Here is a 16012-nt window from a genome sequence, read left to right as displayed (position 1 = left end):
ATAACCTTTAATTTTCAGCATTGACTCTTACAACCTCCTAACTTTCTAAATACTTTTTAATCAACTTTTACGTCTTTATTTTTATTTACGTGTCGCTATAAACTTAAGTTGATTAGCATTCACACTGACAACCTTTTTACTTTGTAAAAACTTTTCTAATCGAGTTTCCCACTTGATGTAAGACATGTGTCGACATACTTCTGTATCAGATCAAAAATCGGGTCGCCCCGCCATGAAGCGCGGGTGTAACACCCTAGTTAAAATAAAACATTGAAACACTGTTCATGGACAATTTTAATTAATTGATATGTATAATGTATAATGTATAATATAATTAAAAAATGTATGTGTGTGATTACAATATGAATATATGAATATATAATTTATAAATTTGGAAGCAAGGGAATAAAGGTTAATTGAAACTAGGTGTTTTCATATGGGCCTCAAAAGAACACCTAGCACTCTAAAACTAAGCCCAAATAACAACACATGGGCTGACACATACGAGGCTCAACATGTTTCAGAATAGCCAATTATGGTCTTTAAACATTCCTCCTCTTTACCGTTGCTACGAGAGGTTTTAATACTCCCGTAAAATTATATGCTATAGACTCAACCAGAAAGTAAAATATCATTAAAAAAAATTGAATTTCTTGTTACAAACCAAGTGATCATAAAAAAAATAAAAATAAAATAAAAAAGATCTTAGAAATTCATTATTATATGAGACCATTAGTGATAAGCAACGACTAGAGTGAACCCAAAATCTTGGGCTCTAGACAATTTAGTGATTACTTTGCATTTCTTTTCGACTCAAATGAAGCTACGGAATTTGTTAAGCAACTTCTCATAGTGCTTATTTATTTATTTTAGTTTAGCAACTTCTCATAAAACACAAACTCAAATCTATACATTATTATTTTATTTACCTGATTATTTATTAAATAAAGAGGACACCCGATCAGAAATAAAATAAAATAAAATAGGAAGAATCTCATGAGTAGAGTTGTTGAAGAGATTGACTTGCCCCATAACAACACCTTCGGCATTAGTTATCAACTTCTCCACTTTAATAAATTCAAAGTTAATAAAAACAACTACTTTCTCTCTCTTTTTCAATTAAATAAATTTTTTTATAAATTTATCATTACCTTTTCTATCTCCTTCACTCACAAGCATTTCTAAAAATATTAAAATATTTATAAGGTTTTCTCTCTATATATTTTTTTTTCTCGCATATTTACAGTTAAACAGTAACTTCTCCATGTATTGTCTCTCTCATCCACTCACAACCATTCAAAAACACTAACAACCATTCCTTATAATATAACTAAACTCCCTCACATATTTTTAAGGTTTTCATTGTGAATGCTCTTGTATTTCCGTAATCTCATTACATTCATAATAAACAGTTAATTAATTAAATGTCGGTCTTGTTGGGTGGTAGAGACTCTTATCTTTTAGGGAGAAGATCAGGGTTCAGATCCTGACAAAGGAAATTTATTAGGTTTAATTTAAAAATAGGGTTATCTTAACCTTTGTATTCAAAAGGAATTAATTAAATGCCTATTTTCTCCTAACCTATTAGTACCAACTATTTATCCCCTCAAAGTGATAAAGGATTTTGTAAGATAAAAAAAGTCTTACAAAGGAAGCCATATGTGAATCAACAACAATAATAATGGGAGAGACCTGGTGATCCAAGTGACCTAAGTTCGATTCCGAGTGATAATGAGAGACTAGGTGTAAAGCCTCGCTTTTTCGTAACTTACCTGAATTAGAAAGCATGTTTCGAAATTCTATTTTTAGAAACCTTATCTCTCTTGTAATCGTATTTTGTTTTGTAACTGTGTAAACCGAGACTTCGACTGTGATGACGTCCCTGCTTTATACAAATCTTACCCTTACTTATTCATTTATACTAATACGCCTTGATTCATTAAACATTTATGCCTATTTCGTGATTCTTGGAAACACGTGTTAAACTTGCAAATACATATCATAAATACGCAATTTTTACGTTTTCCCAAATGTTTATACGTCACTGAAACTTATTTATACTTACTCATACTTATCCTTGTGATTAAAATGACATAAAACACCCTTATACTTTGCCTTTCACTTAAAACACATCAAAACCTATCAAGTATAAACTTCAGGGACCTAAATTGCCAACTTTGAAACTTGTTTCCGCAAAAAAACCACCCGTCATGTCGCACGACAGGGATCCATGTTTGCTGTTACGTCGCGCTAGAGCCCCGATCCGCCAGAATGTTGTTACCAACTCATCTATTGCCCATTTTTGTGTTTGTTGTTGTGTTTTCTTCATTTATTACTCACCTAAACTAATAATCACCTCCTATAAAACCCAACTCACTTCCACACTTCTTCCACTTTACAAACACTTCATTATCACCCTCTAAACATTCCAAATCAGTTGCAAAACAGTAGCAAAGTTAGACTCATATCAAGTTACAAAAATGAGTTTAAACTCATTTATCTTCCATCTTTTTCACTTCTTCTTGCTTCTTAGCACTTGTAACACCTCTAGGAATGTTTCCATAGGTTTTCCATGGAAAACCAAAGATGGAACATCACCATAATGAGGCTAAAAGTGCAAGAACTTTCTGTTTTGAACAAGAACTTTGTTATTCTTAAACTCATGTTTTAACCACACATTCCTATGTCCTTATGCCACTAATTAAGCCTATGATTAAGTGTGCTTAAAAACAAGGTTGTGATATACAAATTCAGAGGTTTTACACTTCTAAACTTTCTATTTTATTAGGGTTTCTAACCCACAAGTGTTGAACAAGACTTGAGCTTGTGTATGTGTGATTACTTGGAAAGCTTGGGCTATCCTACTTACAATCCACACCTCACTTGATGATTTCCCCTTAGTATAGTGTGTATATTTCATTTCTAGTTCATTCATGACCATCCTTGTTGTCTTATGACAACTTGTGCATTGGTGATTATACAAAAGAGGTTTTAAAAGGAAGGTTACCCTCCTACCTCTATGCATGACTTATATGATAATCTTTGATATACTGTTGGACTTAAACTATATAAAATACATATAATAGATACAAAAACCGAACCCTTGATGCTAATCAAATGGTTATTCGTCAAGATACTAAGTTACATCATCTAGGTACTTAGTTTCTCGTTGCGATTCTAATGGGTACATTAACCCATGAAAACATTCTAACCCCTATGGGTTTTATAGTGTCAAAAAAGAGTATTAAGTGCTAGATGATTATTTTCTCGTATATATACTTTTGGTGTATTTTACTTACCTAAATTCCGACTCTAAATATTCCTTGAACTCCAATCCGAACACATTCAATCTCCTAATCTCATTAACTCGTCAACACTTGGATAAATCGGAAGACTTAGCAATTTTATGAGTACACTTGACCCCTTTTATTTTAATACACTTTGGGTGCAACATGTTTTACTTGTTAAAATGCACAATTCACAGAAACATGCTTTATTCAATCAATCCTTATACATGCTTTGTTATGCTTAGGTTCATGCTAGAATTCATACTACTTGTTAACCCGCCTTAACAATTATAGCGCTATAGGAGTAGCACGCCGCCCGTCGGGGTCTTGTTAAGTATTTATTTATTCTTGAACAGTCTCGTCACTTTTGTGGCGAGGGATGCTAAATACTAGTGGACACTTGGGTTTGACATATTGTGATGCATGCTAGTTACCTTGTTTACAAATTCCCATGTGGATTCGAGAAAATGCTTTTAAACTTATGCTATATTTATACAAACCTTATGTACTCGCCAATGCTTTCGCATTGACACTTTATTTTAAACATGTTACAGGTTGATGATGACGATCGTATAAATCTAGTAGGGATGACTAGGAACACGCTCAAGAAATTACTAGATTTGATTTATTATGTTATATTGAACTCGTTGTATTGTCTTTTGTTTGTTGTAATTTTATTTTCTTTTCCATGTTGTAATCGAACTCTTATAGTAATAAAATGAAATTCATTATTTAGCTACTTGTCACAAATTCTAGTGTTATATCTAATGAGCAATCTATCTTCGTCTCACTCCGATGTTTCCGCCATCGGTTGGGGTGTGACACTAGGCGAGTAGGCGGCGATCACTAGTTCGATCCTTGAACTGAGCATGTTTACCTCACCACACTGTCGTGCCTTCGTGCGAGTGTTCACAACCTTCAGTCGTAGGTGGGGGTTTTCCCCACTTTGGAAGCGAGTATATCCTGATGTGCTAAATTTCGCTAGTAGTTCATTTGAAGGATTCATTGATCGTTCAAAAGAAATAACAACTTCATTGCAAAAGTAACTTTTGTTCTGTAGTACGGTATTTTTATAAAGTTCCAATAGCATCTTTATATGTATAGGTAACAGAACGAGTTGGACTAATACTGACCAAACAATGTTGGTACCGATATCGGTATTCATTTTTATCATTTTCCGTTGATGTAAAATAGATGTCAATATTCTTTTGGTCATATCACGACTTTTTTTATTTTGTTTCTCATGTGGACTTTTGGTTGTTATAGCAAAATGTCGGAACCGTAGTGAGCTGAACTGAACCAATACTGAGCTAAATCCCGCAACGTAGATTTATAAATTTTTAAACCTTTAGTTTTTCTATTATACTTAGTTTGGGGCAAGGTTGTAAATTCGCGACTAGTCAACGATTAATCGCTAGTCGGCCAGTAACTGAATAATTTTTCGTTAATCGGTAGTCGAGCCTAATCCGACCTAATCAGCCCTAGTCGGACCTATGTGGGGCTAGTTGAACCTAGTCAACCGGCCAAAATCGACGATCAGGCCAAAAACATATAAATTCTGGCCAAAACCTGTATATTTCGGCTAATTTCCAACCAAACCATGTGAATTCCAGCATTTAATCTTGTATATTAAAAAATTTGAGTTGGGGAAGGGTTAAAACATGTTTACTTAAAATATTTACCTATAAAAATGTGTATATGTATACATAAAACTGAAAATTACATATAAAATGTCAATCCGGTTAATCATTGGTCGTACCTCACCGGCCGACTTGCATCTAGCGCTTTTTACAACCTTGATTTTGGGTATATTTTGTTTCTTGTAACTTTTAATATACGATGTTTTATAGAGTTAAGAGTGTGACGTTACGACATGTCTATTTTTATCTACGTCTCGATGAACTTTTTTTTTCTAAGACCGTGTTGTGAGTAGTATTGAATACAACTAATCAATACATCTTCAAAGCTTTAGTTTTTTATCATAATTAATTTTGTGCATATTTTAGTTTTCTTTTATAACCTTTAATATTTGTTGCGATATGCCTATTTTTATTTACATCGTTTTAGTATAATTTTTCTAAGATGATGTTGTGAATAATAACGTAAAAGTAATCGAAACACAAAGAAACGTAAATATCATCTAATCACTTTTTTTTATGAACAAGAGTACGCACGAATTATGATTTTGATGGAGTCATGCGTCATCTATGCGACTAGAAATTGATCCCTATGACCAAAGTTATATACTCTATAACATACGACTTATCCATACAATTAACGGAGAACACACGAAAGTTTTGGAATATTATTTTTGAGCGCTCGAACGAAACCCATTCTTACCACAAGTTTTTAATCATATGGCCGTGATGTGTCATTACGTGCGACTATTCCACTATAGAAAGAAAAACGTAAAGAAAATCAAATTTGCTATTAAACACTAGAAAAAGGGCTTTTACATTTGTTCTAAAAGACTATTATAAAATTAATTTCGGATATGTTTATATTTTATCAAACCAAATAATTAGTTAAACAGTGTTTTGGATGGAACAACTACCAAAGTGAAATAAATACCAAACAATATACAATATTCTTCATTTCTTCTCAGTCTCATTCTCATTCCCCTCACCATTCCTGAAAACACGCCCCAACAATTTCCTCATCATTTTTGGTTCTGAAAAGATAAAAAATGAAGGGAACAGAAAGACTACAGAAAGTGGTTCATGGGTATCATTCTGTAGGATTCATGCTTGTAATGGTAGTGATGATGGTGGTTGTTTACTTTTATGGAGATAACAGCAATACTGAAATAAGTTTTGATGTTACTGGAGATACAGAAATATTGGAGGATCATTCTTTTGAAGGTTGTGATTTCTTCAATGGGAGTTGGGTCTATGATAACACATCAAGACCTTTGTATAAAGAGAGACACTGTTCTTTCATGGTAGATGATTACTCTTGTGAGAAATTTGGAAGAAAAGATTTTGAGTATCAGTTCTGGAAATGGCAGCCTCATGGTTGTCACCTTCCCAGGTCCTCTCCTCCCTCTTCTTGTCTATGTACGTATGTATCTATAGACTATAGCAGTGGCAAAGTTTGAAATCTTTACAACAGGGGGTCGAAAACTTACATACCCAAAAATTTCTATAGAAACAGGGATCGAAAATGTATACACCTAAAAATTTTTATACGAAAACCACATATATTACACTACTGAGCGAAAAGTTCGGATCCCCCGGCCCCTTAATAGCTACGCTCTGTATGAAGTGTTTAAAGATTTTTGTTCAAAATTTTAAATTTGATTATTTAAAAAAAAAGAGTAAAATGCCAAAATGGTCCTTGAGTTTAGACTACTTTTGTTACTTCATTCTAAAAATGAAACATAACACTTTGTATTTGGATCCTTTGAGGTTTCATTTTTGTTGCTATTTTCATCCAATTAGTAAATTGGGTTAAAAATTTCTGATAACTCTCCCCCTTTTTGTCGTTTTCCTCATTTAAATAAGGGTATAATCGTCATTTTATGTCATAACAAGTTCTAATTAAATGAGGAAAATGACAAAATGAGAGAAATTAAAAGAAAATTCTAATCCAATTTGCCAATAGAATGAAAATAATAACAAAAATGAAACCTTAAGAACTCATATATATAAAATTTCATTTTTGGACTGAACTTACAAAATTAACCTAAAAGTACTAATTTATCATTTTACTAAAAAAGAAAATGAGAACGCTGGCACCCTGTGTGTTTGTCTCTGGTATGAGCTCAAGAAAGTTGACATGTGTGCATTAGTCTAACATGATAAAAGACTGATCACACTCATTCATTATGCCATGCTTACCTAGAAATTTGGGAACTTTTCAAAAAAAAAAACCTAGAAATTTGGGTAACAAGCCAGGATGCATTGTCAATTGTGGGGTTGTAACTTTTGCGCCGTGTGTCTAGGGTTGGTAAACAAATCTAAAACATTTCGAATGGGTATAGGATTTGTTTAAAAAAGACCACGGGTACGGGACAAGTATGATACATGACGTGATTACCTGAAGCATTGATACACCTTTACTCGAATCATACCTGTTAACATTTTTTATTATTTTTAATTATTTTCATTTTTCCTTTTGTAACATAATAATCTACTAATTCATTATATTTTTTAATTTTACATTTTCACTTTCATTGGATAATAAAATTATATATACATTTAAAAAGTTAGAAGTGTGTTTAAAAAACTTAACGGGTACATTTTTACAAACAAACAGGTATATCTGGTATTTGGGCATAACATATACCCAACATATAACAGTATTGGTGGCGCCCAGTTAGTGTTCCGTGAGCCCAAGAAAGTAGACAAACAAGCATTCCACTTGTATATGTAATCTATATGATATAAGATATGCATTGGGGGAAATCAAATTTAACTTACGTAAATAGCAAGGTTTACAATTAATCAGTTTTTTAATAACACGTGTAGGTTTAATGGAACGGCATTGTTGGAAAAGCTAAGGGACAAGAGGGTTGTTTTTGTTGGGGACTCATTAGGTAAGAACCATTGGGTTTCACTTCTTTGTCTTATTGATTCATGGATCCTCGAACCATCACATAAGGTTGCAGAATGGCATGGCTCGTTGATCACTTTTAAGGCATCCGTAAGTCTATTTTACCCTTTTTTCTATGCATTAGACACTTGTACGGAACATTTATTTAACAATTATTCAAATGTGTCATCTTAGGAATACAATGTTTCCATTGATTTTTATTGGGAACCATTGTTGGTAGAATCTAATTGTGATGATCCGGTTAAACATCGCGTGCATGATCGGATCATGCAAATTGAGAGCATCGAGAGGCATGCCAAGCAATGGATTAACGCTGACATTTTAATTTTTGACTCGTATACGTGGTGGCTGGAACCTAATATGACACTCTTGTAAGTATTTTATGTTCGTGTATAGTTTTTATAATGGTTAGTAGCGTGTTTATACATATTGTCAAACTAAAAGTTTGTCTATTTTAGGTGGGGGTCGTTTGAAAATCCAAAAAGAACTTCTGTTGAATCTAGAAGGGTCACGCGTTATGAAATGGCTCTAAGAACATGGTCAAATTGGTTGGACACTCACCTTGATCGCGAGAAAACTAGAATGTTTTTCATAAGTCTCTCGCCGGATCACAAAGAGTATGCATTATATTACTAGTTATCTTTTTTTACAAATTATTTATGACATTTTATAATTTTACCTTAATCGCCTTTCTAATATTTTTCAATACTAACTCTAGGGGTGGAGATTGGGGAAAAACAATGGGAGAAAATTGCTTCAATGAAACTCAACCGATAACGGAAGAAGGGTATTGGGGGAAAGGATCGGATACTGATTTGATGAGAACAGCACAATCAGCGGTACAAGATCTTGAAAAGAAAGGCTTAAACATTAAACTTCTAAATATAACACAACTCTCACAATATAGAAAAGACGGACATCCATCTATTTACAAAAGGCATTGGGTTCCTCCAACAAAGCTAGAGTTGGCCAACCCTGTCCAATATGCGGATTGTGTACATTGGTGTCTTCCAGGGGTCCCTGATATTTGGAATGAGATCCTATATGCTTACATTCGTTATAATATATGAAATTTTATCGTTAGTTAGTTACAACCTAATACATCTACATGTCATATAATAGAGAAAGTTTAGGTAGGTGGTTGGTGAGGATGTCATGTAATATTCAAAGAACTAATTAACAGTTACAACCTTCTACTTCAAAGTCTTGTTTGGTGGTTTTGCTACACCAACACTTTTGTTGTTTAGTTCTCAAAAAACATTACCAAGTCAAAAAGGTTTATTCTCTACTTTTGATTTTAATAAATAATTAGTGGGATTCCTCCACGCTATCGGACGGAAATTCATTTGTTATCATTCAGATTTGGTTTGGTCAGGACTTGTTGATTTGTTAGGGTATCAGCACGATACCAACAATACGTTGTCACAAAAGAAAAAAAAACATCCATGCATCTACTTTTTTAAAAAGTTAAAGAATCAATAGTTATTAAACGGGTTAAAGGAATATATTATATATATAGTATAAATTAAATAAAAAAGAAACTTGATAATATATATATATATATATATATATATATATATATATATATATATATGAGTAGGAGTTGGGTAGAAAGCCTTATTTTCCTAGAAAGTCTAAGAAGCAATCAGAACGTGACATGTGGCATTGAAGGATTTTAACTAAAAGGGCAATTGTGTAATTTTACATTTTATTTTAATTTTGGAATTTATATCTCATTAACTAACTATACACGATTTTATGGTAACTGATTCTCCATGATTTGCGAATTACTACCAGATGTAAATATCAATCAAATTCTCATTCGTTCCTTTCACAATCTTGATCAACTTTATTCGTAAATCATTTTTTACGTGAGAGATAGTTTTGGCTTCAAACACAATTCTTGATTGCGGATATGGCAAATACACTTCTTTTTCTGTTTACTATTATCTGGTCTGTATCGATTTTTAATTATGTCTAGAAACCACCAGAATGTTCTTGACGTTGTGTTTTAACAGCAAGCAGATTCATACAGTTGTGTTTTAGCATTCAGATTCATACAGTTGTGTTTTAACAGTAAGCAGATTAATACAGTTGTGTTTTAGCATTCAGATTCGTACAGTTGTGTTTTAACAGCAAGCAGATTCATACAGTTGTGTTTTAGTATTCAGATTCATACAGTTGTGTTTTAACAGCAAGCAGATTCGTACAGTTGTGTTTTAGCATTCATATTCATAAAGTTGTGTTTTAACAATAAGCAGATTGATACAGTTGTGTTTTAACAGCAAGCAGATTTATACAGTTGTGTTTTAACAGCAAGCAGATTAATACAGTTGTGTTTTAGCATTCAGATTCATACAGTTGTGTTTTAACAGCAAGCAGATTCATACGCTGTGTTTTACCATCCATGCTGGTAATGCTGGAGGATTTCTTGACGTTGTGTTTTAACAGCAAGCAGATTAATACGATGTGTTTTCTTGATGTGTTTCTTCATGAAGGATAGAAGGGAGAGAGAGACGAGAGAGAGAGAGAGAAAGAGGGAGAGAGAAAAAAAATCGCAAGAAATGTGGGGTGGTTATGGAATGACAGTTATTTCCATATTTAAAACAAACTAAATGACATATCTACCCCTGATTAATTAAATAATCCTATTTTTAAGAAACACATATTACCAAAATGCCACCAAGATGATCTCAACCATTAAACACACCCATTGGATGGCCCAGATCGCTTCTTAGACTTTCTAGGGAAAACACACTTTCCGCAGGATCCCCACTCATATATATATATATGGTAGGGTTCATGCGAAAACCACCTCCATTGCGAGAACCGTGAGAACTAATGTGAACACAACAAAATAAACCCACTACACCATCACCCAAAACCTAAAAAAACCTAACCCCCCACACCCCAAAAACCTAAAAAAAACCTACCCCTTTTATTACGGGAACCAATGTAAACACAACAAAATAAACCCACTACACCACCACCCAAAACCTAAAAAAAACCTAACCCCCTCCCCCTTCCCACCCCACTCCCCAAAAACCGAAGAAAACCTAATGCTAAAAACTAAACCATAAAGCTAAACCTTAAAAAAAATCTAAGAACACACAAAAAAATTAATATTTTTTATAAAAAATCGCTACTTTTCGTCATAAAAAAAGATTTTGATGACGAAAAGTAGTGATTTTTTATAACAAAAAATTTGTGTGTTTTTTAGATTTTTTTAGGTATTTTTGGTTGTGTTTACATTGATTGTCGCGGTCTCGCAATAATGGGTAGTTCCTAACGGATCCTTCTCCTATATATATATATATATATATATATAGGGAGAGGATCATGAGAAAACTAGATATAAATGAGAAAACTAGAAAACTAACTAAAATCCATTAAAAAGGAGGGGAGGGAGACTTTTAATGAAGAGGGGGGGGGGGGACTTTTAATGAAGGAGGGGTAAAATTGGAAAAAAATGTATAACTTTTCAAACATTTCCTATTTCTCCATACGTTATCATTTTAAAACAAAAATGGCACCATAAGATCACAAATTTTCTTATCTTTCATTCAAGTATATTCGAGCATATTTTTTATGATATAAAAAAGATTTATGGTGTCGTCTTGTTTTCAACACTATTATTATAGTAGTGCACATGTGCAATATAACATGTACTACAATTGCATTACATTCTTAAAATTAGCTTTTTGAGTCTAGTTTAGCTTTTAGGGTTAGTTTTTTTGGAGGTTTAGGATTAGGATTAGGTTTTTGGGTGTGGGGGAGGGGGGTTTAGGTTTTTTTTTGGGGGGGGGGGTGGGGTGGGGTGGGGGTTTAGGTTTTTTCGGGTTTATGTTTAGGGTTTAGTTTTAAGTTTTTGGGGGTGGGGGGTTTAGGTTTTTGGGGGGTGGGGGGTTAGGCTTTTGGTGGGAGGGTGAATTTAGGTTTTTTTTTGGGGGGGGGGGGGTGGGGGGGTTTAGGTTTTTGGGGGGTGTCAGTGGAGGGTGGGTTAAGTGGTTTAGGCTTTCCGTATTAGTGCACATGTGCAGTACAACAAATTTTTTTTTTTTTTAAATTTTTTTCCATACATAAAAAGTAGCGATTTTTCTTTAAAAAATTGTAAAAAAAAAAAAAAATTGGTATTTTTTTAGTTAGTTTTTTGGTTTTCTCATTTAAACTAGTTTTCTCGTGATCCATCCCTTATATATATATATATATATATATATATATATATATATATATATATATATATATATATATATATATATATATATAGGGAGGGGCTCATGCGAGAACTCCATTTATTGCGAGAACCGCGAGAACCAATGTGAACACAACCTAAAATAGCTAAAAAAACCTAACCCCCACTGTCACACCCCGATTTCCACGTGTCTCACCGGTGGGCCCGGTGGGGGATTACCGTGACGATGTTGGCAACAATATAGTCAAACCACACAATTATATAGTGCACAGCGGAAGCATAAGATAAATATATAAACTTCAACCTCGGATTGTAATATCAAAATGTATTACAGGGGTTGGATATATCCACAGTGGATCGCAAATAAACATAAAGTATTGTTCCATCAGATACTGCAGTCAAGCTTGCGAGACTTATCCCGACGCTAGGGAGCTAATACCAGCCAATTTACGTTTAGGTACCTGCACTTAATCTTTTTTTTTTGGGGAAAATACGTCAGTTTACACTGGTAAATACATTCAACTGACACATTTGAAAATGTTTATTAAAATTGATTTGAATGCACAAGGCACAAACTCTTTTATAACTTGGGAAAATTATAATAAAATCTTGTGAACGTTTTACATGTTCTTTTATGCGTTCAGTAGCCCGGGTCGTGCCGGGTTAAATATTTATAGACACACCACGTTTGCGTAAAACCGTAGTATAAAAACCAACGGCTACGTCTCTTAAATTTAATGTCGACACTTTATACCGGGTGTACGCCTACACCGGGATGTCGATGGTCGTGGCCATTTCGTAAAATGATGCCAAGGATATCCGGGACAACGGTCATTAAACCCCCCAAAGGCTTATAAGCAACAAAACTGTTTAAATGAGCCAATCATATTTAATCAATTAACCACCTAAGCGATGGAATCATATAATGCTCAATCAAGCGGTATTAATATACCGTAACCCAAGCCCATATAGGGGAAATAAGTTAAAGTATTTACCTTTGCAAGTATATTTCCTTAATTGGATTAATTCACTGATAGCTTTTACTGGGGCTCCTAATCTGGAACGAAGGTTTTAATTAACCTCTTAGAATCCTAACGGGTCGTTATAATGGCCGTAGCCTAGACCGGTTGGTTCCGATATATATAGATATGGTTTAATCGCGCGAAAAGGCGAAAACCGAGAATGGAGTATGATTTGGACCCAACAAGTTCAGTGACTTGTTTTATATGGGTTTATAGTCCATACTCTGGATTTTGGGGTTCAAATAATATAATTTGACCCATATCGGCTATTGCACGAAAACTAGTTCTATGAGCCGTACCGTGTGCGCAAATAGGCGAAATGGTTAACCATAAGTGTCCTACGCTTATTTCCTAAGTCAATATGCCTTAAAAGTATTTTGGTATCAGTAGGATACCTTTCGTAATGCCCGTAACGAGTTTAAGTTAATATTATGCCCCGTAGGGGCTTTTCGGTCATTTTAAAGACTTTAAAAGGGTTTTTCGAGTTCTACAGGAAATCCGAGTTTCCCGAACAGCTTATAAAGCTTAAAATACTTTATTTATTATTTAAAACCAGTAGCAACTGGAATCGGGTCAAAAGACCTTGTAGAACTCATGTTTTGGCCGAAAAGGGTATATTCGGTATTTACCGAACCGTAGCCATAACCGCAGGTTATGAGCAAGGTAAAAATTATTAAAAATCTTTAAAATTCCCAAAATATTATTTTAATACAGTGGGTAAAAGATTTGGTGACGAAATCTTGGTTTAGATAGGCGTTATGCTAATTGCGCCGTTAATTACTAAAGTTTATTTAAATTGCGCTAATTAGCATAACTCTCATTCTAGACCTCGGATTGACGTGAAACTTTAAGGACATGCTTATAATTTAATAAGCAAGGTTTTGGTCCGTTCACGTGTCCGAAATACTCGTTTTAATTTTAAAAGGCCGTTACGGTCAGCTTTTAGGCGAATGACGGAAATACGTAAAAGACTCGGATAACTCATGAACCGACCACAGAGGTTTATACCAACATATGACCTGGTCCTAAGAGAGTCCTAAGGTATATTTATACCTCACTAAAACGGGTCAGAACTGAAGTCAAAGCAAAAGTCAAACTTTTGCGACTTTCGGCTCCGAACCGGTTCAATATAGTAAATGATCGATTCAAACGAGCGCAAACAGGTTTATATACTTATTATCATGTTTTATGATTGTCAAAACAGGTTCCATAACATATACATTACAGATTATGCATAAATTGCTAAAATAGCTTTCTGTTGACTTTTTAACCGCACGTTTGACTCGACATTTGACATAGTTAGAGTGGTGATCAGGGGGAACCTTTTTAGAGGTTTATTACCCACATAAATACCAACTCATAACCACTTTTGATTCGTCATAAGACTGAACCATTTGCAAGATATTGTAATGACAACCGTTAGTTACGACGGTTGCGTTTATGAGCTATAACTATGGAAATGCAAGACCATTTTGATTGTGAACGACTTACAGAAGTGTGTTCTTGCTTATAGAGCAGAGAAAGATGCTTGGAGCTTCTTAGAATGATCAGTAGTTGTGTTTTGAGTTGTGTGAATGTTGTAACTACAACATTGCTATTTATAGTGCAAACCAAGCTCCAAGATCATCACACATTGGTCTATAAGTGACCATGGATGATGGGCAGGTGGCCTAGAGTGTTATGGGTCAATTGTAGGGTGCCCATGCCTCATTGATTGAGGTTTGATCGTTCAAATGGTCCAAAGGTCAAGTAGTTACAATATTTCTGCATCTGGGCGTCTAATGCGGCCCGCATGGAAGTTCCATGCGTTTATAATGCGGGCCGCCTGGAATCTAAACACCAGACGCGTATATGAGGAGGCTCGCGGCCCGCCTCAACTTAACCCAATAGGCAATGCGGGCCGCGTGGGGTTAAGATTCCAGAAATTTTAAATCTTTTGTCATGATTACAGAATCTGGTAATTAATAACGAAATCTTTCGTAATGATTTACCTGACCTTTCGGTTTTGAAGGGGTAACTTTGCGGTTTGGCCCTCGGTTATTTACCGATAGGGGCCTCGTGTTATTTACCCGCGTTGTTAAGTCCCCGGTTTATTTAATTCATTTATTTGGAAAGCCTTAACTTTCACTGTTGACGCTTTTAACCCTTCTCATACGAATTTGAGTATAACTCTTTCGTTTTAAGACAGAACTTCGCGGAATTTTTATAGTATATTCTAGTGAGCGTATAATACTGTTACGAAGCCTTGGGAATGTTAAAGGGTCACTCAGAGGTAATATTAAACATGTTGACACAGTTAACCCCTGTAGTTCGTAATCTCTCACTTTCTTCCGCGTTTCGCTTCCGTACGTTTTATGATTTATTCGTTTGAAGGTACAAGCATTTATTTAGGGTTACTATACAGTATATTTACCCTTGTTGACATTTATAACCCTCGAATTTATATACTTTCAAGGTTTGTCAAAATTAGTCCTTTATTTATTATAGATGCCACGTGTAAACAAATGACACGTGTTAACACATCATTGGACACAAAATTTCGAGGTGTTACATCCTCACCCCCTTAAAATAAATCTCGACCCGAGATTAACTCAAATAAATAGGGGTACTTTTCTTTCATTGTAGCTTCGACTTCCCACGTATATTCAGGACCTCTACGAGCATCCCATTTGACTTTTACAATCGGTACGTGCTTTCTGCGAAGCTTCTTCACCCGTCGATCTTCAATCGACAAAGGTTTTTCTACGAACTTTAAGCTCTCATCTATATGCACATCTGTGTGTGGAATCACCAACGATTCGTCGGCGAAGCACTTTTTGAGATTGCAGATGTGGAACACATTGTGAATTCCATTGAGCTCTTCAGGCAAGTTCAACTTATAGGCAACTGATCCGACACGTTCAATGACTTCAAAAGGTCCTATGTATCTCGGACTCAGCTTGCCTTTCTTGCCGAAA

At 34.6% G+C, this 16012-nt stretch overlaps 1 protein-coding gene across 1 annotated transcript; it reads left to right on the top strand.

The window, feature by feature from the left end:
- Window positions 1-5851: 5851 nt before the first annotated feature.
- Window positions 5852-9081, top strand: LOC110884432 (protein trichome birefringence-like 34). Its single transcript, XM_022132146.2, has 5 exons — window positions 5852-6317; window positions 7757-7931; window positions 8016-8212; window positions 8300-8458; window positions 8560-9081. The coding sequence occupies exons 1-5, from the start codon at window positions 5974-5976 to the stop codon at window positions 8909-8911; spliced, it is 1227 nt and encodes a 408-aa protein (XP_021987838.1). The 5' UTR covers window positions 5852-5973; the 3' UTR covers window positions 8912-9081.
- Window positions 9082-16012: the final 6931 nt, after the last annotated feature.

Source organism: Helianthus annuus, chromosome 10 (assembly GCF_002127325.2).
Source record: "Helianthus annuus cultivar XRQ/B chromosome 10, HanXRQr2.0-SUNRISE, whole genome shotgun sequence".
NCBI lineage: Eukaryota > Viridiplantae > Streptophyta > Magnoliopsida > Asterales > Asteraceae > Helianthus > Helianthus annuus.
Note: the sequence above shows the minus strand (reverse complement) of the source record. Positions and strands in the feature narration are given on the sequence as shown.